This window comes from Ixodes scapularis, unplaced genomic scaffold (assembly GCF_016920785.2).
Source record: "Ixodes scapularis isolate PalLabHiFi unplaced genomic scaffold, ASM1692078v2 PGA_scaffold3__209_contigs__length_174095766, whole genome shotgun sequence".
NCBI classification, from domain to species: Eukaryota; Metazoa; Arthropoda; class Arachnida; order Ixodida; family Ixodidae; genus Ixodes; species Ixodes scapularis.
In genome coordinates this window covers 128,781,268-128,805,062 of record NW_024609868.1, presented here as the reverse complement: position 1 = coordinate 128,805,062, position 23,795 = coordinate 128,781,268, and the positions used below count along the sequence as shown (strand labels likewise).

The 23,795-nt window shown below is 46.4% G+C and overlaps 1 protein-coding gene across 2 annotated transcripts in view; it reads right to left on the bottom strand.

The window, feature by feature from the left end:
* Window positions 1-6,247: 6,247 nt before the first annotated feature.
* LOC115329281 (roquin-1) overlaps window positions 6,248-23,795 on the bottom strand; it is a 66,885-nt gene continuing 49,337 nt past the window's right edge. The window contains exons 14-18 of one of the 2 annotated variants that reach the window (XM_042292625.1): window positions 22,048-22,208; window positions 20,161-20,259; window positions 14,227-14,355; window positions 13,102-13,228; window positions 6,248-9,899 (exon numbers count right to left, since the gene is read on the bottom strand). In XM_042292625.1, coding sequence (XP_042148559.1) covers window positions 13,160-13,228; window positions 14,227-14,355; window positions 20,161-20,259; window positions 22,048-22,208 — 458 coding nt within the window. In that variant the 3' untranslated portion in view covers window positions 6,248-9,899; window positions 13,102-13,159. The remainder of the gene's footprint in view (window positions 9,900-13,101; window positions 13,229-14,226; window positions 14,356-20,160; window positions 20,260-22,047; window positions 22,209-23,795) is intronic. The other variant, XM_040212418.3, reaches the window with a different exon arrangement.

Here is a 23,795-nt window from a genome sequence, read left to right as displayed (position 1 = left end):
AGCGATCTGTCACGTGATCCATCCGAGTGGCACGCGCTGCCGCTTCCAGAGCGTCTGCTCTCGCTTTTGAACAGTTGCGGTTCCCATTGCTATCTTGCTGAAATCATGAAGTTCTGATCGGAACTTTATGCTTTGACAAAAAAATTGATTGTTTACTACTTGACTAACGATGACCCCGTCGTTAAGGCAGAATTTATTTTTCCTTACAGTTATATAAGCCCGATGAAGACAACTAGAAACACGTATGCCGTAAAGCGATCGTCATCTCTGAAGGCGACTTCCATCTGCGTAGTATTTGGCGTATTGTCTTCTAATTATTCCAAGTACATTACAGAGACCACAAAACGAACAAGTATGCGCACACGCCTTCGGCGTAAGGCGGTATCTTGGGCCTCTTCGCTGGCCAGCCAAACGACTCGGCAAACACTTCGCCGAGAACGGCTGCCTCGTCGTCACTCGAGCTGGAGCTAAGCTGGTATCTTCGTCGCTGTCACTGCGTTTTATTAGACCTCCTGAAATTAACTGCAACGATGTCATCGCCGCAGTATGCTCGGGCGAGTCGGTCATGACGAGGGGAACGAAAACAAGCACACCAAGAGAGCCCACCCAGCAATCGAAACAAAAAAGCCGCGAAACTCCTTCACTCCCCCGCGGGAATGTCGATAACGAAACTGAAACGTTGCGAGAGACGATTACAGATCGTATTCCTCCGAAAAAGGCTGCGCGGAGAACTACTCCGGACCGCTCGACGCGCTCCGCCCCTTTTCCACGGAGCGGTTAGAGCCGCTCGGCGAGCGCCCCACTGGCTCCAGATTTACGAGCAGCACACGGAGAGATTGCTCGCATCTCGCGAGGGAAACAAGAATCCGCTCGGCGAGCGCTCGCCGAGCGCTCGCTATTTGCCAAGGGAAGGGGCTAAAAGTCGTAGGTCATCGGAGGCACACACAAAATATTAAAGATAGAAGTAAAATGTGACGCCCATTTTCTGTGGCTTCTAAAAAGCTTCGAATGCGTTAATTGGCGGAAATAATATAGCCACGTGACTTCCACCACCTCTCCCCTTCCCAGTCCAGTTTCGGTTTCGAGCAGTTGCGTTTTTTACTTTATTAAAAATATATGCGACGCTGTAGAAAAATATTGATTCGGTATTCTTCTGACACCATAATAAATCGCCTGGCCAAAAGTAAACAAAAATATTTTGGGGGGGTGCCAGTGTCTTTTTAAAGGGCCACTAAAAAGAAGAAAAAAATGATATTGTAGTGAGTGCGCAGGCGAGCTGGTGGAAATTAACCATTCTGATTTTAGCCTGAGACTGAGGCAGAAAAAGAGGAAGTTTCAAAGTAGAAGAAAAAGGAACAGTCGAGGATACGTCTCTAACACAGCTAAAGACAAGTTTATTCGGTCACCCTCTTGTATACACTCCACAATCTTCACCACAGAACCTTCTTGGAGGTCGCGAAGGTTCTGTGGTGAAGATTGTGGAGTGTATATAAGAGGGTGACCGAATAAACTTGTCTTTAGCTGTGTTAGAGACGTATCCTCGACTGTTCCTTTTTCTTCTACTTTGAAACTTCCTCTTTTTCTGCCTCAGTCTCAGGCTAACATCAGAATGGAAGAAAACAATTTTTTTTTATGTCTGGTTGGGACACCCGTGTCAAAAAAAAATGTATTTTCATTTTAGGAGCAATATTGACGGCGCGAGATTTATTTTAGTTGCGTCTGAATTATGCGCGCAAAGTCCCTTACGTCACGGAATGGTCATAGTGGGGAATTGTAGTAGACCGTTTCCGCAGCCCGCTAAGCACCCGGATAGCGCTCCGTAATCCGCCACAAGACCTTGAACTATGCAGTCAAAGCTGGCGGCGCGCATGCGCAGCTTCGGCGTTTTCTTAACGAAAACCGTAGCTGCCCTATTCTGTTTCCCCATCAACGAGATGGTCATAAACTCCCTCCACCTCAACGCGATGGCCACAGCTTCTGTCGTCCACGCGCCCGTAATGCCGAGAGAAACCAGATGGAAAGGATATGATTACCGACTAAATAGTTTTTTTTTTTTTTTTTTTTTTCAGGTTTGCACGTATGAATTCTAGGAGGGTATTGCCGTCGAGTCAACTCTAGGGCCTTAGTCAACTCGGATTTCAGCGCTATCAAATACTCGGCGGTCCTTTGCAAATTGTGCAAGCTAACCATGCCGATACCATCGGGACGATCGGAACGCCCCTTTTCGTGGTCGCCCCGCAATTACGTGAATTCTTGAATTCGAACAACGCTGGGTTTTACCGGAAAGGGGCACTGGACATGAAGTGCCCTTTCTCCCAAAATGCAACGGCATGTGGTCCACAAGTGTAGTCGTTCATTTCCTGCTATGTTGTCGAGGTTAGCATTGCTTCCATGGTGCCACAGCTTCGCACTGCTGAGAGAGCATGTGGTTTCCTCTTTCATTTACGCGCGATCTCTCGTGACGGGCAACCCAAAGAACGTCCCAGTATATTTTCACGACAGGCAAATCTCTGTTGGGATGTGATGGCTAACCAAGTATTCAAAAAGTTAATTAGGGACTTTTCTATAACTAATTTGCTAATTATCACTAGACACTGTTGATAACATTATCCTGAAGGAATCGATGCTTTATTTGAAGTACCCTTTTTCAAAACATTCATTCTCAGTAGAAATTATTACGGGGTCCAGTTTTGTACTTTGAATCATACCAAAATATAGGGTTATAAAGAATATGCAGTCAGGTGCGATTGTTCTTAAGAATGAGCCGGAGTCGGGAACATCTTTAAACATTTTATAACATCAACATCAAAAGGCAAACAGAATATACATTCGACAGTGACTTTAGGCAATACACATAGTGCAGATAAACTCGTCACCGCCATAAAAAGACCGAGAAATGTATCCCGTTGTTACAGAGTCATTGTTGCAATGAAAAACGTTAAAATGACAACTTTTTTGCCTATGAAAAACACTAAAACATCAGAAACAAGCAGTCGGGAGTAAGCCTTTTATGGTAATCAAAGAGAAGTTCATGAGGTGGCCTTATGGCTGCAGTTATTACTCGCTTTAGTCATCTGGGCACATTTCGTGACTAAGGAGCAAGCCACACGCTTTTTGTCGGAACTCGCACATGATTGCCACCTTGCCCATGAGCACAAGTCTGCCTGTGCACTGCAAATCGCACGAAAGGTTCACAATGTATGACAAACTCCGAGAACGTTGTCGGCACCTCTGCCCTATCCAAGGCCGCTTTCCCTATGGTTCTGGTAAAAACAACACCACGGGATTCCCATGGGAACTTTGATTTCACGGAAATCAAAATTACATTATGTTTTTAATGACTGTCTGAGGTCAGCAAAGCTGTCGACAAGTTATTGTGATCCTAAAATAAGAATAACCCTGTGAATGCAAGTGTAAAAACAAAGTAGTTACAACCCACACAACAGGCGAATTTCACGGAAATTCAGAAAATGCCTCGTCAAGGTTTGACTACTCCATTGCACGAGGTCCGCTGTCTTGCGGACAGGTACCAACTTAAAAATAACCTTTTTGGTGCATTTTCACCATTCTTCAGCACTGGCGATGAAGCCAGAGAAGATTCAAAGTACCCGTCTTACATTTAACAAGCAACAGGAATTCAGAAGTATACACGGAAGTCTACTGACAATATAAAAATTAGATTAGAAATTTGATGACACCCAAACAATGTTTTCGCTATACAAACTTTTCTGGGACTACATGCTCCTCGCAGGTCATGGCCAGCTTACCCGAAAACGTAAGGGTGCAATGAGCCGTGTCTCTGTGGCTAGTAGTCTGTGTGCTGGAGCATACGCTTCTATTCGAGATGTATGTAAGCTTGTGGCTCCCATGAAAAGCTGACGGAAGCTTTCTCAAGTCTGTTCTGAAATTAGATTCCTTAATTACCTTATTATCGATCAGAGGCCCGATTATCAAAACATCGCAAGAACCCTATATGCAGCAAAGTGTCATTCAACAGGTGAAAACATGATTCCAACTGCTCCCCCATACTCATACCCAAAACAGTGTACAGGTAATAAAAGAACTGATTGTGTAGAAGAAATCTGCGCTCTGCTATCTTGTGCTGGGACAAAAGTGAAACAATGCTTACTGTGAAAACACTGCAACAATGTGTGTTTGTACCTACAACTTGTCAAATGCAAGCTTCCAGCAAGCTCAAAAAAGTATGAACATCCACATAGAGTGCAATCCACTTATAACGATACTGAGAAAACACGAAAGTTCAATCGTTATAACCGATTATCATTGCATCTGGACTAGAAACTGACCGTTTCTAGTCTAGAAACTCTAGAAACTGACCATTATAAGCAGTACATTGTTATGTGTGGTATCGTTACAAGTGGATTGCACTGTACACAGATACATTAGGGATCCTGTTCTGCACTGCAGAAGTTATCCACACCCACGACCAATACGAATTCATGCAGGCAATGAACTTGGGCCTCCAACCCGCTGCAGTGAACACCTAGTTGTTTTTTTTTAAATAGCCTACGGTTACAAGTGGACTCCCTGTTTGTGCCAAGCTTGGTTCGGCAGCAGAAGACAGCCAGTACCACACACCACCATGGATCATTCCGAGGACCGCAAAAGATGTCCAATTCTGAATCACCGGCCCAGAAGCATTCATCAGTGCAAATAACCGATTGTTCAGTAAAATGCAGATTCATGGACAATACAAGTTTTGTACAGGTGTTACCACTGCACATATGTTCGAAGAAAGAAAGCATTCAACAGACGCCCTCTGTAAACCAAGCCAACCAGAATCTAACGGGATGTCTTCTTTGTGTGTGGTAAGGAGGTTAACATCAAAAGATGCATTTTGCTTTCCAGCACTATCGTGTGCGGGCACTAAGGAAAACAAATACCTCCGAAGTAAAAGCTGTTTAGTAAAGTAAGTGTACGCCACTGTAGTCGTTAAGGCCAATGATCTCAGTGCGTGCCCCCCTCTACAGCAATGCTGTCGAGTGTTTGACCTGTAGAGGTTGACCATTCCTGCTGATAAGTGCTGCTGAGCAGCTGACCACAACAACCAGACCCCTACCTTGCAAAAACACCTGCACAGCTGGCAAAGAATTAAGTTTGTTTTCAAGCTGGCTTCCAGCAATAACTCCCAAGACAAATTAATCCCCCCATCGTCAGAGATTGGTATATGTAACAAAAAAACAAGCATGTTTCTCGAATTGCCAAGATGTCTCCGAGTTGACACGGGCTAACAAGAGACCAGTCGTACGGCAAGTTTGTCCGTTGCACAATGGACTTGAGATGCCCCAAAGCAATTGGCACCTGTCCCCTTCATCTCAATAAATTAATTTTGTTCTTTGCTCAATGTCATAGGCCAAAAAAAAAAGAAAGAAAAAACAGATCAATTGTATTAGCTGCACACCGAGATGCCAGACCCTTCAATGCTTTCCCTGCCGTTTGCGTTTCCAAGATGGCAGTATGGGACAGCCCCTATCAAGATAGACAAAGATATGCGTGGCTGGCAACCTCCCTTTCCTATATTTCAATGCAGTCCCCATGGGGAAACATGGGATATGGCCCGTTTGTCACTTGTCCGCTCATCAAAGCCGTATTGAAAACGAGGCAGCTTGTTATAGCAAAACACTCATCACAGGGAAATTCATCACAGGGCACTGGTCACTGGAAACACGATACCCAGATGCAAAAAACATCTCCCGTTTCTGTGATGCATTTGCTTTGTATCGATAAGGCAATGTCACAAAGTTCTTATCAACTCAATGGAAAACCAGCAAAGATATACATGATGACTGAAACCTGAGACTGTGGCTCGAAAAACGGAAACTCGCGAAGTAGGGAGAAAAAGGGGCAGACAACGTCTCAGATGACAACTAAAGGCCCGTTCACACTCTTGCGACGGAGTACGACTGAGAGAGACGAGATCTCTTACAACTTCTTAAATGTTTCTAGAATGAGGGAACACACTGACATTGTGGCGCCATCTATGCGGTGACCCTAGAACTGCATTCCACAAAAGCGAAGGTTTTGCGGGATTTCCGAGGTCAAATGTGTGTAATACCCATAGAAAGGCTCGTTTATAACATTGACAAAAGTTTTTCGAGCCAAAAAAGAAAGGATATTGCGCGAGAAATAAAAAAAAATATGCCGGACCGCCGAGTTTACACTGCTTCCCAATAGATGGCGCCAGTGTGTTCTCTGGTTTAAGAAGTTTTAAGGAACCCAGGTTTAAGAGGTCGCAAGCAGTCGCAAGAGTGTGAACGGGCCTTAACAGTCTAAGTTGCACAAAACAAAAAAAAAGTGAAAAAATACATTAAGCATGTCCAGTCAAAAAGCTTACGCTCATTAAAAGTATGTGAAAACAAAGGCCAGACGAAAGACGCCCAAAATGCTGAGAAAAAGAATCCCAAAGAACAAGAAAAATCCACATTATTTTCACAACTGCCTGTCAAAACATTTTGCTTGTCCGTATGGCTTTCATTACCAAATGCTTCCGTGGACGTTTGACATTGTCCAACATTGCTCGTGTACCTTTAGAAACATTCCTTAGTCCATCCTTCGGATGGGTTCGTTGTCTTGCACCAGTCCAGGGATTTTTTTCAGTTGCTCTTACTCAGGACGCTGGGTGTCACATAATTATAAAAGAGATCCTGCTTAGCTTCTGATAACGACCTCAATCGCAAAATGAAGGCGGTCACTAACGACATCATATGGCTTCTGTAGGGAGAAAATAAAAATATTACAAAAAAGTAAAAAAAAAAAAAGTTATAAGATATAGATGAGGCCTGTTGGTTGCAAGTCCCTATGCCCCTTTTCAGCGTTTACCACTGCAGCCAAAGGTGCTGAGCCATTGGGCTGGGATATTCCGCACACGACGCTACTGCGCTTGATCAGAACGCATTCTACAGCCCAGCAAACAGAGATGGCAGCGCACAGAAGGTGGTAACTGGAACGGTCTATACGCGTCTTACTTGAACCAAATGATGGAGTTTACCTCCAACGAACCGTCCCATGTGACCAGATGGCCTATGATGAATCCACACATGACTAACAGGTCAGCTATCTATACCCCACCCCTCATAAAAAGATACAAACTTACCGGGAGCCTAGCTTTACATTATATGCCGGTTACGCTAAGATACCACAAAAAGCAATCGCGTTTCACGCCCGTCATCAACGGTCAGAAGCTACTTTTAAATTGGCCGGTAAAATCGACCCTCGCCTGTAAGAACTACACTATGTGTTTAGAAGCACAGGTGACTGGCACAGATAATCATCTTGATAACAACTGGAGAGGGAAAGGCCCTATAAAATTGTGATACTGCCCAGAAGGGAACAAGAGGACTACAAAAGAAAACGGAAAGATGTTCAAGGCAACGGCAAAATCACGCGTGGAATATACCCTCTGTAACATTGTACGCTATGCAGAGATGCAGCCATAAAAACGCCGCCATTTTCGGCCCTACAGATCATAGCCTCAACGACGTACTTTGCTTCTTAGATGGCTTCAGTTCATCATAAATAAAATGAAGCACTGTTTGCATCCAAGTGGCAAGGGTACCAAGAGAACCAGCGACAAAAAAAGCTTAAAAAGTATATGACGGGCAGGAATCCATTTTTGTTGTAGTGGCTCAATAAAGATTAAGACACACATTAAAAAAAAAGTATCTTAATCCTACGAATAAAATCGGGATAACAAAAATGTGCAGTGAAGGACACATATTTCTTTCCTTATAATTATTACATTATTAATTAGCGATAACTAATCAGCCGGACTTACTAAATTTAGTGCCATGGTTTTTCATAACGCCCTTTAGTAACATTATGCTCATCTTACGGAAAACGGCCCTATAACACCGTGTTTACAACGGAATACCAATGCTGTAAGAGCCAATTTATGATGCCCACACCGCTGAGAACTATGATTTTTAAGAATCAGCATTTGTAAGAAATTCTCGGAAACCGTCATTCTCGGCGATGGGAGTTCAAAATTCAAAGGGCACTTACGATATAGATATTGCATTGTTTTCTACCACACTGTCACAATTATTCTTTTTTAATGGATGAAGAATTTATTTAGCCTATAAGGAAAACTTTGGTTTTCGCCTGTCAGAACCCCCTTGAGACGACTTCTCTCGAGAAGGTAAATGCCAAAAGAGTCAATATTTTTTTAATGCGTCATGACTACAACTGACGCATTACCCCAGAATAGTTTGTCTACAACTTGCCACAAGAAAAGCCCGCAAGGCCAGGTCAAGTGGGACGAGTGGTCTGATGTGTACACCCTTCCCTTCCTGCTGGAATTTAATGTCAGCATCTTCCAAGCAAAAGGAACACACAACTGTGCCCTTTTCTGAAATGCCACCTTCCCATGCAAAAGGTTAAAAAGCACAAACAAAACGAGGAAAGTGAAGACACAAAGACGACAGGGTAGGTGCTTCGTGTCTTCACTGTCCTAGTTCTGTTCACGCTTTTTAACCTTTTCCAGTATAGACAGACTAGCCCAAATCCAAGTTTTAATTACATCTTTCCGCTGCAAGTAGTTTGTTTCACCAAGAGAAACGAGCTGAGGTGCAATTTATGCCCAATATATCTCAGGGACTACGTTCAAATGCACCCTAACTGAGAAGTGTCAAAACCTCTAGAGTTCTACTGGAGTGCAAAGACAGTCCAGTTGGCCTCCCCGCAGGCAGGCCATCTCTTCCCTGACCCAAGGTTCCAACCCCATCCAGCGGAGAAAAGTGCGTACGAGAATGCACACAAAAACCTATGCACGAGACAACAGTTCCTCACCGAAACACTAGTACAACGCTGCCACAGGCAACAAAGGCTGCACACTTACAAAGAAAGCTATATAGTGAAGCACTGCCCATTAATAATAGGTGACGTGCAAGGAAATAACAAATGTTACGAGAATATCTCGTTTGTCTCCTTTCGTCCATTGTAGAATACACTACGCCTCAATGCAAACACGGAAATGGCTATGCATAGCACATCCCTTGGCAACTCCTTTGAGTCAAGGTAATTCCATCCCCAAAGGGGCAAAAGTGCTTTCTCCCAGATGCGAAGAGGTCATCGGCAAGGCTTTCTCGTTGGCTAAAGCGGTGCTGGAAAGCGTCTGCTCAGTCGTGAAACGCTAAGCCCGGTAGTGCCAACTGTAAGCTTTTGACGTAATGGGGGAGGAGGGATCAGCCCTCCAACTGTCCCCCAGTCGTCATGTTCAAAATGCAGTGCTATCTAGCACAGGTGAAGATTCTCAGAGCCAGCTAAAGCCAGACTCGAGAATGCTTCTAAATGGTCATATGGCGCAATCAACACTAGTATAGGTTATCCACTAAGCTCCTGATGCAGCCATGTCGTTAAGTAGTGTAACAAAGCGGCCGAATCAATCAGCCTAGTAGGATGCTGAGGTCGGTTTTTCGTAGACATTTCTAACCATTCTTCGCCCAATGCATTTACACGAGCCCTGACCTAATATTGCTCGGCACGAAGCCAACCGCGCAGTGCAAAGACAACACGGTAGTATCCAAGCTCAAACTACCATGGGAGTCTCAGCTCGGAAAGTGTTAGATAGAAGCTCGGAGTTGTTATTGTTGCAGCTCAGATCAATGCCCCTTCCATTCCTTACATTGTCGAGATAAACAGCACCGCGAGAACTCGAAACATTGAAAAAAACCAAATAACTAGACCGAGTGCTCTCAAACACGCTGCTATGCGGAGCTAGCTGGGAACGAGTTGGAAGGTGACAGGATTCCAAGCTGGAGCAACATAGCCGAGGGTCATCTAAGCAGGCTTGCACATGGTCCTTGCTGAACGTCTCGATCCCGCCATGGTTCATTGTAGTCCGTGGTGGGTCCATGGTAAGTCTGCGGTCAGCAAACTTCCTGCCAACAAAAGGCAGACAGTGTCAGGGGCCACGTCCTTCAGTAAGAAAGTGCAAATACCGTAAGGCGGTATTTGCGTTGGGTCAAATTCAATTTGAATTCACAGACAAAAGAAAATCCCAAGTGCCAGAAGGTGAAATGTGTCAAAAACTTGATGTGATTTTGTCTCAACTTTGGACGTTTTTTCAAAAGTAGTGGCTTTACTCAAACGACCAATATATTTTTACACTGCAGAAAATGTTACGAACCACGTTTTATCAATAATAGTGATTTTTAGGTTTTATAGTTATTATCATATAAAATAGTGACCTTGCTACCTAGAGTAATTTTGCCTCCAATCTGAATTGCTCCGGTAAGCAAACCGTCAAAGGGCACTGCAACAATTTCAACTTCGAAAAAATTTGCAGTTCTTAGTTTTTACATTGTTTACTTTACCAAAAGGGATAGAAAAACCGCCTCATTCCTTTGAAATATCACAATTCCGTTGCATAATAGCGAAGCAAAGAACTGAAATATTTTGCGATTTGCAGCTGCGTTGAGCTCGTCTATTTTAATGAGTGCGAGTTATTCTGCGTTTGCCGAGGTGTATAGACGAAGGTCTCCTCAACCGATCTAGTTTGCAGCAAACAACCGTCGCAAGTACACGCCCTTGGAAGCGCTCCTGGAGCTGCGTGGGTGTCTGGGTTCGTAGCGGGTGGCAGCAAGACTGGCCTCAACCTGGCATCCCACTTGAACTACAATGACAATAATAATCGTCATCGTAGTTAGAAAAAAAACCTGCCTGGTCCTGGTATCGAATCAGGGACCTCTCCATTTCCAGTGGAGCACTCTATCAGCTGAGCTAACCAACCAGGAGTCGGACGTCAGATAGAGAGCTCCCCTGTTCGATACCAGGACCAGGCGGATTTTTTTTGTTGCACACCTGTCACCTAGCTGTGCTTGGAGATTTGTGTTGGTCCTTCGTGCCTTACCCCTCTTTCCCACCTTTTTTCCTCCTTAACCCTTTAACCACCAAGTTATTTTTTAAAAAAATGTACAAACTTTCCAAACTTTGTTATTTGCACATATTTTTTATTGTTGTTCTGATTTTGCAAGTACATTACTTGATTGGTTTCTGATTGGTATTAACACAAAACTTTCAAAAGAAAAAGTTGATTTTTATGGAAGCTTTCCCTCAGTGCATGTAAGAGTAATAGAATAACACATGCTGAAATACGCAGCAGATAAAGTATTTTACTCAGTTTACACGCCATAATGTATAACAGGGGTTCTCAAACTTCTTGGTTCACGGAACCCCAGGAAGCCTCAAAAACTGTTGCGGAACCCTCCTCCTCCTCCTCCCCCCTCCTTTCCCCCCCCCCAATCCGCCCTCCATATGCCGACCGAGAAGCAACAGATGCACAATTGTAGGCAATTTTGCTTGTGTTGCTTCCCATATATCCTCACCATATCAATCGCAATGTCAGTACAAAGTGAAATGAAGGCGCTTTGCATGGTCCTGCCATGCAGCCTGCAGCGTGGGGGGTTTGCAACTTGGGTGTTCGCGGAACCCATGAGACCAGCTCATGGAACCCGTGTTCCCCAGAACCCAGTTTGAGAACCCCTGATGTATAAAAACAAAGTCGCCTTTCTGCCTTACCAGCGTAGCAAAGGCGATAGTAACACAGAATGTGATGTGTTAGTGCAGAGAAACTGCATACACATGTGGAGACTGGATGGCGCAAAGCGGCCCTGTGTCGTGCGAGGTAAGCGCTCCATGGATGTCGTACTTGTAGGTACCATCTTGTGCGGTTGCAGTATAAATGAGACTTTCTCAGAGACTGTTGGAGTGTGAGACGCAATAGACGGAGCGCGTGGAAAAAAAAACATTTTGAATGCGGCAGCACGGGGCGGAGCCCTGGCGCCGACTCGCAGCAAAAGAGAACCAAACGTTCTAACTGTACCTCGGCCCATCGCGGCAAAGTGAACGCTCGCTTTCTCTTTTTTTCTGCCGTCCTCTCTCTCTAGTTTTCTCTGGGGAAGCCCGGGGCACGCTTGTTTCACGGAGCGGAGCGTCACTGTGTGTCTAACACGGGATGTTTTACACCCGCCGGGAGCTACACGGAGGCACTCAAAGAGGCACTCAGAAGAGTTCGGCTGGCACTGCTGTCCAATCAGTGGGGAGGCGAGCGCTGCGTCAGCGTTCAGCTCGCAGTCAGCCCGTCGACTTCCCTTGCTGGCAGTTAACTGGATGTGGTTAGGTGCCATTCATATAAAACATTCTGCGTTAAAACAAAATAGTTTCATAAACACAAAATTTTGTTTTTTATTCCGATTTTCAATCCCCATGCTCCAAGCCAGTGGTTCTCAAATGGGGGTCCGCCCTTTGGGGTCCGTGAAGGCATTCTAGGGGTATGCGAAGCACTGCCTCATCAGTCAAGCTCGGCAATAAAAGTCAGATTCAAAAGAAACATTCCAATTTTCGGGCAAGTTTTCTCGTGTGTGTGGCAATGAGAGAAGTCTACTTCACAGTAGCCCATAGTTATATTCATTTACTAAATAATTATAAAAATTAACCCATAACTTTTCCTTCCTCTCATCACACACGGGGTTCCCCATCATCTCCGCCGATCCACAAATACCCGTGAAACATCAATGGTTGAAAACCACTGCTCTAACCGACGTGGTTCTCAAATGGGGGTCTGCAGACCTTTTGGGGTCCCTGAAGGCATTTCTGAGGCCCTCATACCCTTCACCACCGGTTCAAGCCGGGCAATGTAACACTTTTATTTTTTTATGCTGGCTGTCCGACAATACTAAGTGGACCAAACAATGTGTGCCAGGTCAATGGGCTGATCATTCCCCATTTTGGAGCTTCAAAGGGTTTACACATATCCACTTTTCTTCATTTACCCCTTCGTTGCTAAACTTCTTAATACTCCCCCCCCTCTGCCTCCTGGCAGATGGAGTCAAAAGGCTCCCTCCCCAAAACATCAGTGGTTGAGAACCACTGCTCTAAGTTATGCACTAATGTAGGCTACGTCAACTGTCATCCGTACATTTGTCCTAAAAAACAAGAAAATTGTCTCGCTGCCAATCACTGCTTCAACACCCCTGCTAGTTCAGCTTTTCTTTGTGCTATGTCTATGAGGGTACACGCCGAATGGTTGGCCTACGCGAGCAAACTCATGTCAGCACGTCGGCTTTCTTTCTTGCGTCTCACCGTGTTAGTGCAGCGGTTCGTTTCAAGCAGATGCTCGTGAGCAGCCACCTTCGTCTGCTCAGGGTTCCCAGGGCTCGTCCTTCTCGAGCTCTTGCAGCCAGTGCTGCTCCATCTGCTCTATGTCCTCCTGCACAAGGACATTGCACAAGGGTGTCGGGAAAAGGACGCTGGCCAGAAACGAGGCTTCGTGACAGTAGTGATGACGACGATTCGGGGTTTACGATGCAACGGCTTCATTGGCTCCCTCACTAAATTCAGAACACTAGTCGGGCTCAGCCGTCTCATGCACCTATGGCACTCACTAAATCTGTCATTCTAGCAACTAGTAGTCTATGACCAGGGTTCTGTGTTATCGGGGTTTATTTTCCTTTGAATTTGGTTTTTTTTTAGTTTACTTTTTGCACCAGATGTAGTGTTCATTGGTGTAAATTTTTGGTGTCGAACCAAAAATCAGTGTTTATTGGGCCTTATGTTCAAGAAACAGAACATGAGCACGGAATACCCCGACCTCCAGAGAACCTGCTCGGGCCCAGAATACTTGGAAAATGTTCCAGTATGAATAAAAGAAAAAACGAGATAAGGGGTCTAAGTTTCTGAAGAAAAAAGGAGTCTCGCTAACAATTCAATGTGGGTGTGTTTGAGGTAAACACAAAATGAAGTAGTAGTTGAAGATTTTTTTCCGGAGAAGCTTGGTCTTTTCTCAGGAAAGAAAAGCTCCATTGCGAAGTTTTTTGGATCTACCAGATTTTGAAAAGAAACGGCTCGGGGCCAAATTTTCGGGGTTTATCGATATTCACTGAAAGCATGAAACCCCATCTATGACCCATGGACCTTTTTCGTCGGCTCTTGTCCCCATACACCTGATCCTGGTGTACGATTCGTGCACCTTAACGTGTAAAGTTATTTTCGGAAAAGCTTGTTTTAGGCAAGCATTAAAAAAAAAAACGACAGGCAAGGCTTACGTCTTCTGAGCGGAATCAGGTGGAACGCCGGGGTCACGCCACATCAACATCTCTCTTGCGGCTTTTATACATTCTAGTTCGGATACCCGCGCCGACGGGCAAACTGGCCCACCCCACCTCACGGACCCCCTGGGCGGCCCTTGCAGAGCCCCCCCCCGCCCACCTGCTGCCGGGGCGTCTGCTCCAGCTGCTCCAGCATCCAGGGCCCCACCGAGGTGGGCACCTGAGGCCGCTCCTGCCGCTGCTGCAGCTGCAGCTTGCACAGCCCCAGCTCCCCCAGGTCGTCCTCGCACTGCACACCGCCACGGACACACGCTGCAACCGACCGCTGGCCGACACGCTCCATGTGGGCCAATCGACGAGGGCCCCCATGGTTGGCGACAAATTAAAAACCCAGTAGACACCCCACCTTGAGCGCATACCGTATTTGCACGAATATAACGCGAGTTTTTTTCCGAAATTACGTGCTCCAAAACACACCTCGCGTTATATTCGGAATCGAGTTCAGCCACGAGGCGCGCGAGTCTGGTGAAAGCCAGAGGAGAAAGTCACCCCTCCGGCTCAATGCAAAAGATCCAATGGAAGAAGAAGTGGGGGTGTGGAGGGGCATTTTCTATCCATTGGGCCACGTGAAGGGACGAATAGAAAACATAAAAAAGCATTTTTACCGCTTTTGTGTTTTTACAACGCGCGCACGCTGCACGCGCGCGCGTCATGCGGGAATGCGGGCACCGGCCAATTCGAGCCAAGCCAAGCCGGGCCAAGTCAAATCAACACAAGCCAAGCCAAGACCACCGACCGCGTTTACGCAATCATGCGACACGAGGCATTTGTTTACGAAGAGGGACCAGAACAAGAAGTGTGATCGTGTATCGGGTTCAGCAGTCTTTTTTCTGCCAGCGCATTGTTTAGTTTCTGCTCCAGAGTGGTCTGGTGTTTGTGTGTTGGTGCTTCTGCTTCCGCGCCTTGTTTGGATTGTGGGCTGCCGAGGAGCTCCCACGGAACAAAAAAGAACTACCAGACAAGCAGGTGCCGTGCTGTTGCATACCTGCGTAGTCGCCAAATGGATTGTAAACGGAAGGACCTGAGCAGTGAGGATGAGTGCAGTCAAAACCTAAACTGATATTTCTTCCATTTCCATTGACTTTTCACTTCTGCTATGCCCCCGAGTGCGAGAAATTGACGCGGCATCGGTTCGCGTTATAATAGTAATAATATTTTTTTTCTTTTTGGGGGCATCAAAAACTGCCCTCGCGTTATATTCGTGGTCGCGTTATATTCGTGCAAATACGGTACTTTCTGCCTCCAAGAACATGTCGCCACACATGCGGTTGGGGCCCGGAAGAACAGAACGAAAGCGTTCTCAAGGTAGGGCGTTTACTTTAAAAAGGGCCCCTGATAACCCCAACATCTATACTTTTTATGGTCTCAAACACTAAAAAAGCGTGTGATAGGGAGTTGCAGTGGATCGCTTTTCTCTTCTGCTACGGTGTCCTAAAAAAAAACGCCGCAGCTGCGCATGCGCACCGCCAGCCTTGTCTGCATGGTGCAATGTCTTGTGGCAGATTACATGGCACTACGCAGGCGCTTAGCGAACTGCGAAAACGGTCTACTTAAACTCCGCTATTGCCCTGCGCATCTCCGAGCAAGCGCGGCCATGATCGAATCGTCATCTTGTTTGGCTCCCACGCAAACGGCCACGGTTCGATGCCCGATAGCGGATGCACCTTTTTGTTATTTCTGTAAATGTCGCGTTTTGGTGAATTCGAGAATCCTGTTGCTTATTCGAGGCTAGAATGTTCCACACGCCGAACCTTCTACGCCGACTGTTCCAGAAGCCCTCGCCTGTACAAAAGGGGCTCTGTGTGGCGAGCCGGGGTCAGTCTTGCCTTAGCGCTCGATTCTGCTGTTTCGCTGACATCGACGCCTATGATGCTAACCTTCTATTTTGTTTTGGACACAAGTTTGCCCCAATAAACACTTTGTTTCTTCAGTTATTTGCCATCTCATCATTTGTCATTTGTAACAATATGACCAAAAAAAAAGTTCTAGCGTGCAAGACAGCGATCAAAGATCGTTAGTCCTCCTCCCGAAAATCGGAAGGGGAGACGCGGATCCTCGCTTCTCGTTTCGGTGACGTAGTTGGCGCAGGCATTTTTCAGAAGTTAACAGCTGTTGTGAGTTGCGCATCTGTAACAATTAATAATGACATTCAACAAATATCTTTCTACGACAATCGTCAATGCACTGTCGCTGACTTAAAAATATAAAAAACTCGGAGACCAGAAGGGAAGTGTTAGTGACGAGGCATCAGTCGTCACCTGGTTTTTTTGGTTTTTTTAATTATTATTATTTCCAATGTGGCGGCACAAGGCAGCCGTGTTGAGGACGCTGAATGGGATGAGGCTGACGGGCAAGTTGGCAAAGGCTTGGACGAGTTGTTTCTTTCAATGTCATGTGACCTCTCGGGCTTAGGGATCACGTTTGGGATATCCATAGCGTAACTCACCAAAGTCGCCAAACCTTTTCAAAAATCCTTTGGCACCCGCTAAGCAGAACAGCACTAAAACAAGAAAGTCTAACTAAAAAGTGATGCGATGTCTGCGTCAGGAGAGAGTTCCTGTGGCAAGCGCACAGTACAGTAAGTGCCTATTGGCCAGCTGGCAGACACGAGCATGTGTGATTACCGTGATCGACAAGAGGAAGAGAGAAAATAAGATGACACTTCCCATTTGAAGTCATCCAAAAAGGCAAGGAGTGCGCCAGTTTACCATTTACGTCGTAGATTAGAACGGAAGTTTCAAATGGGGCTTTTTGAAAATATTTTTTTCCCTGCTGATACGCAGTTCTCAGTCTTAAAATATTTAGGGAGGTCCCCTTCGGAGCAACGACACCTCAGCCATTTTGTCGCATAAAATCAATATTACCGGTTAAAGAAAACTCCATCTGAAATCGCAGTAAACCCTTTGCCGTCGTCCAGAAGTGTCCGCTACGAAGCAAAATGACATCGGCTGAGCTTCCCGACGCTGAAGTCACTGGATTGCAGGAAAGTAGCGACAAGTTCCCCATACAGTCGCCATTTTGGTTCATGGAATGAGCAGTTTGTCCTCGACCTCTCCATCCTTAGTGAGCCGATCATGATTCCCAGTGACAGACTGCTTTATAATGACATTTCCCGAATGCCATGATTTCATAATCCACAAACCGGCAAAACAGGTGCACACCTTCGCACTGCCACCACGTGCGGCGTCTGTGCTTGGCGACACTGAAGAGTTATTTTCCTGTCTTGAAATATGCAAGAACAACGATGCCATTGTAAGAGAGCTGTGGAGATGAGCGTGCTTGATAAGCTGATTGCATGTGCAGTGCCAAAAACGCTCATGTCGGCAAGGAACGCTTTCGGTACGACGATGCTCTAAGGCGATCTTGGAGTGACTGGTTCGGAACGACCCCTTTCAAGCCTCTAAGATTTGAATAGACCGAAATGGTGTTTGCCATGCCAACTGAGATTGACCGGCCTATCACCTTGCGATGTTTGGTCTGTATGTTAGTGCCTGTTTGTGTCCGGCCAGCAGGCAGGGAAGGCAATGGCACTACTTTTTCAGAATCCGGTGACTACCTGACACCATATTCAAAACTCAGGAAGTAATATTCTTTTAAGCATAACTATCGCCGGGCTTTCCAATAGGCGACACAAAGGCAGTGCCCACGAGACATTTGAGGAATGGAGTGTCGGTACCTTAACTTTAGCTTAATGGCTATAAATGAAACCAACAGGGCCTCTGGTATTCTATGACAATGAGGCCATCGGCAGTTGTGGCGGAGGGGCGATGGGCAAGTTTTTATAAGAGGCATACAGGTAGAATGTGAATAACAGAAAAGGTATGAGAGCATTGCATGTTTGTGACACGTAAAAAGAAAATCGCTAATTTTTTCTAAGAGGAAACATAATTTTCTAAAATGTTATAAAGAAGCTGACAAAATGTCATCCAAAGAAACTTCAGTCTTGGGAACTGGGAGGAAACAGGCAGGCATGCCAACTGAACCAATAGGACATGCAGATGCAGAAAAGCTGGTGAATTGTAACCTACATCCATCAAGGTATACTTAACCAGCTACAGGCATGTTTCAGCATTCCCTCCTAATCTGCCAAATTTAAAATCTTAGCATATTCACTACTAATAGCCGATTCACACGACGGGCCGAATTGCAATTTTCGTCCGCGGACCATGTATCATGTGATTGGCACGTCACCGATTCCTGCGATACACTCCTCGTCCGCGGACGCGCAGACTGATAAAGTCGAGCGCTTTTTTCCACTCGCGGGTTTTTGGCGGGAGATTGACTTGAAAAGCGTTTAGTCTGGCAACGGTATGTGCTTTTCTTGTTTCTTTTGTTTCTGGATGATTAAACAAAAATGGCAAATCGTTCTGTTTTGTGCATTCGCTGGTTCATTTTGTGGCACGATTCTTGGTTCCATGCGTGAAAGAAACTGCCGAAACTTTGTCCGGCTGACACGACGCAGGTTCCAGTACTCCTCCAGGTACGTGTCAAGAAGCTCCCGTCAAAATTCATCTAGCACGCCTCGATAATTCTTGCACGTCCAATCAGGATTTCACCGAGCAAGACCTCTCTTGGGGCTGTGGTGTACTTGAGTGTAGTGCACAAGCGCGGAATGCGTGAAGGCATTTCCAAACGCACCTCCGCGAGCCCAAAACTTCGTCGCTTCTACGCCAAACCCTTCTCAAGCAGGATGCCTGTTTCACTCATGCTTTGAGTTAGTAAAGCTAGTGACGCTTCAAGCGAAGCCTATCACGGTGTTTAGTCTCAATCTGTAAGTAACAGCGGCGTATGATTCTTTATCGCGGTAGCTAACGTCGATTTCTCTCTTGGACAATGGTGCCACGGTACGATGTTGGAGTTTCGTGACACTGTGGGATGGCGAGCAGGTTCGGTTCATCCCCACTGGCATTGGCTTGTCGTCTCCTTCGTGTGAATGTGCTTGGGAGACGGACGAACCACGGACATATCGTCACGTGATAAATCCGTCTGTGGATCGGCCATAATGGAAAAGAGGAAGAGGGGTCCCGCCAGACGTTGCACGAATCTGATGGGGCAAGCAACGATTCGGCACTTTCCATGTTGCAGATATCTAGTCATAAACGCAGGATAAGCTATCTTTTATGGGTAAGCATTTGTGCGGAACTTTATGCCGTGTCACCCTTTCGACTCACAGGGAGAAGTGAAGGTCTGAAACTCTGTAGTCTAATCAATGGTAGACAGTCGTATACTGTGATCTGCCACGAGCTCTATTTATACCTCCTTTCCGCACTATCGTGAAAACAGAATGTATTGCGCGTTGCTTCGCGGCGATATAACACAGATAAACTTGGTATGCATCTTGTGCCTTTACAGTGCAAGCATAGTCGTGCGCAGCGTCATTGAAAGAAAGCCCCATCAAAGCCAATGCTTCAGCGGGATAGGATTGTCTCTTGCAGATGCAAAGCCCAGGTTTGACCCCGAAATTTCGCTTCTCCCCGTTTCCTTCGAAGTATATGCCTGTCCTCCTCTCCCTAGCCTTTCACAAACACTCCCCGCAGAGGCTTGTTTCTCTCGACTAGGGGGTGCGAGCACGTCAAAAAGACGGAACCGCGTAATGCTGGCACAAACAGACATGCTACCACGCAAGAGCCACGATCGTGCATGAGCTATTGTCAGCATAAACCATCGAACAAAGCGTTTAAAAAAAAAACAATTAAAATTAATGCAACAAGCATGTTTTTTAGATTTTCTTGGTTTTGGCTTATATCGACCAATATGATTGTGCCAGTTCGGCGTCTGTGAGCGGCATGAGCGAACAGTATGACGCACAACCTGGGACGCACTGCTCAAACTTGAGAGCTGCAGACACATACGTACGAGCGTGCTTGCAGCCCCCTGACGCCAGACTTCACTACGCCAAGCAACCGGGTGTTGAGGCGCTTGGGTAATGCTCTGCGAGTATCCGACGGCCGCTTGAATTCGGCTTGATTTGGATTTTAATGAGACGGCCACGGCCAAAAAGTTGCTGTACCGGCCATGACTGGTTGGAGCTCACCTGGGCAATAATCTTCTCCCGGTGCTCGATGCTCTGCTGCACCAGGCGCAGCTCTTGTTGCAGGCGCTCCCGCAAACGTCCGCCACTCTCGGCACCCTGCTGGGAGGGAGGCAGGCCGGCGTCAACAAACAAACAAACGCAAGAGTGTTGCGTTTAGCCCTACACAACCAGGGAGAAAAGATTTACGCGGAATCCCCTCGGTAGGTTACGAGCGATCCAAAAGCACCCCATGCTTGCGCTACCTCCTAGGTCTACGTCCCAAAAGAGCCCTTTCCACCACAAGTAACAGAGGGCATTAGCACACTGCCGCTTGGAAAATTTGTGAGCTGGAAGTTCAGGCTGCCGAACCCAGGGATTCTGGGTTCAATCGCCACTTCTGCTTGTTTCGATTTGGATGAGCATTGTACTGGCGGGCAATCAAGTACCACTACTGTGTGATGCCTGTTAAAGACCCCGGGCTAGCTGTCGTACTGCACTCGCTATATTTCTCATCTACGGCATAAACCAGTGCTGCCACACCTCAAAGGCAGACCGACCTTATGCTGTCTAAACATAAACATCTACAGTAAAACCTCGTTATAACAAAGTTGAAGGAGCGATCGTAATTATTTCGTTATAACCATTAGTTTGTTATAGCCAATGTCCATTTCTTCCCTATTAGCAAGCAAGGGGAATTATGATTGCTTTGTTATATCCATTAGTTTGTTATATCCCATTTTGTTATAACGAGGTTTTACTGTAATGTGCTTTTTATTTCGGTAGTTTCGATGACAGCCCTTTATTTCTCAGAAGAAATAAAGGGCTGCTTGTTTGTGCCAACAGTGTTGCCCTACTGCGCTGCATACAGCCGTGCCGACCAGCCTCCATATGGGCGACTTATCGGGACGAAATCAATGCCAATGGGCGTGTGCACAGGAGGATTGTATGAACACGACCTCAGATGGTTTGAGGTGTCGCATTCAGAAGGTATCTGGACGAATACCAGAGACAACTGCTGCGCTCGATTTACCCGCACCTTCTGCACCAACCAGGGATTTCCCTAGACCCCCCCCCTAGTTTTCCTGGACACCCCCCCTTGGAATCTAAAAAAAAAAAAAAAAAGGAAAAAATAAAATAAAATTCTTTTTTTCAGATTAAGTAGAAAACACCACCTCTCAGGTGTATATATAGAGCAGGGGTTCTCAAACTGGGTTCCGGGGAACACAGGGGTTCCACGAGCTGGTCTCATGGGTTCCGTGAACACCCAAATTGCAACCCCCTCCCCTCACCCTCCTCTCCTCCTCCCCCCCCCACGCCGCAGGCTGCGCAGCAGGACCATGCAAAGCACCTTCATCTCACTTTGTACTGACATTGCGATTGATATGGTGGGGATATATGGGAAGCGACACAAGCAAAATTGCCTACAATTGTGCATCTGTTGCTTCTCGGTCGGCAAATATGGAGGTCGGGGAGGGTTCCGCGGCAGTCTTTGAGGCTTCCTGGGGTTCCGTGAGACAAAAAAGTTTGAGAACCCCTGATATAGAGAAAGGGAAACATACATTACGGGTATGAGCATTTGGTTAATAGACGTCTGTAATTTAGCTAGTGGACTAAAAAAGAAACAGTTTTATATCTTATCTAGCCTCGCCTCACATCGCCTCCCCCCCCCCCGAGCCATTGGGACACCCCCCCTTGATTAGAATCCTGGGCAAACCCCTGGCACCAACTGCACTCGGTGCACACTGCCATGTACAATTAATGAGTGCAGCCTGTCTGAAAGCGCAACCTGAAGTACATTGCCCTGCACTTGACTGCACCGCGCCACCCATTTCTGCACAGGTGTGGGCAAATTGAACGAGCCAAACGGCAGGTGTGGGACGCCGAGAACGGCCATGGCCGGGCACTCACGCTTCCCAGGGCCTGTGGCAGCAGGGGCCTCAGGGGAGCCAGGAAGCCGCCCGGGGGGCCGCACAGGGGGGCCACGGGCTTCAGCACCAGTGGGGGGTCCACCAGCGACAGCAGGGGCTCGCCCATGGCTGCCGGCACCAGAGCCAGGGGGAGCGCAAAGCCTGTAAGCACGCACACTTGCTCAGAGAATGAGAGAGAGAAGTGGCACATACAGTCAAACACCGATCAAACAAATTTTGAGGGACCTCAAGAAAACGTTTGCTTAAGTGGAAGTCCACTCAACTGAATGCATATGACACAGTGGAGTTTTGCCGAGGAATCATAGAAAAGTTTGTTTCGTGTGAATAGTTTGTTCAAGTGGTATTTCACTGTAAAGCAAGGGACAGTGCATGGACATCCTTCACCGAGCTCCTGGAATGAACGATTCTGCAAACACCAGCGCCACTATTGAGTGCCTTGAAGAACCGTAGGAGCCACGAGAGCTCCCGGAAAGGCTTATCCAGGAGTTCAAAGAAAATAGAAGAAAATTGCATCATGCTCGGCCACCGGAAAATATAAATCGTAACTTTTTCTAACATCAAATAGAGGCCTTACAATACACCTGTGTGTTTTTAAGCTTTGTAGAAGCTGAGATGTCTCGTTTAACCTAAAAGATTCTATACAGAGCTATTCATTTTTCAAATACTCCCATTTTACGCGAAGGTCTAATCAAATAAACTCGTATTCGAACCGACAATCGAATACACTCATATTCAAATCGATAATCGAATATACTCATATTTGAATCAATAATCAAAAACAGATGTATTTAAGTCGATAAACAAAAAGTAAAAATATTAAAACTGGGCACGGCGGAGCAGGCTTAGCTTTGATCCAGCAACCCCGTAGAGGTGCAGTGCTGCATTAGAACAAACGAAGCCATCTCAGTCGCCATTAATGCCTCCAGTAGGGCCGTACACGGGACCTCACAAGGTGGTACAGCGATGAAACGTGTCTCTAACGGTTGTGATTGCCGCTTCTTTGAATGTGGTTCCTCGAATTCCGCCTGACGTCCTGGAGGTGTCATGCTGTTGCCCGCTGCAATCCCGGCGGTGGCTCGGCAGTGGACGTAGGTGTGGCAGACACGTTCTCTGCTGCAGGTCGCTCTCTAGCTCGACAGTTCACGAGGCTCACAGCAGCCGGGAGTTGGGACGTTGTGATGACGGCGATGCACGCATTTGCTCCGACTTTTACCGGAACTTCAACAACCGGCTGCCAAAATCGCGATGTCCGAGAGCGTGACGCGCCGTCTCTTGAGACGTTGGAAAGGGTGTTGGCGTTGATGCATTCATGCTGGCACAGGTATGTGCATTTTTCGTAATTCTTTTGTTTTACCGTTAGGTAGGCAAATTATTCATCAGTGTAACAATTCCACTGTTGTGCCCGAGACTTTTGTTTTCCGTAACAATTCATTTTTTCATGTGAAACGTGAGCTTTGTCTTGTCAGAGAGGGGGGGGGGGGGGGCTCTAGAAACATGTGAAGTCGAAAAGTGAAACCACCAATTAACTCCATGACGATTGGCTGAGCCGAGTGATGACATCACACCCCGATTTCAGACACTGCCACAATTTTGAGTGGGGGGAACAGGCTATTGCAGCAAAAAAAGCATTTGCACCAAGCAAGAATCGAACCCAGACCACTGATATTATTAAGTGAGTGTCTTTCCAGCATGTTACACCACATCGCCGAGAGCTGGGGTATTATCTGG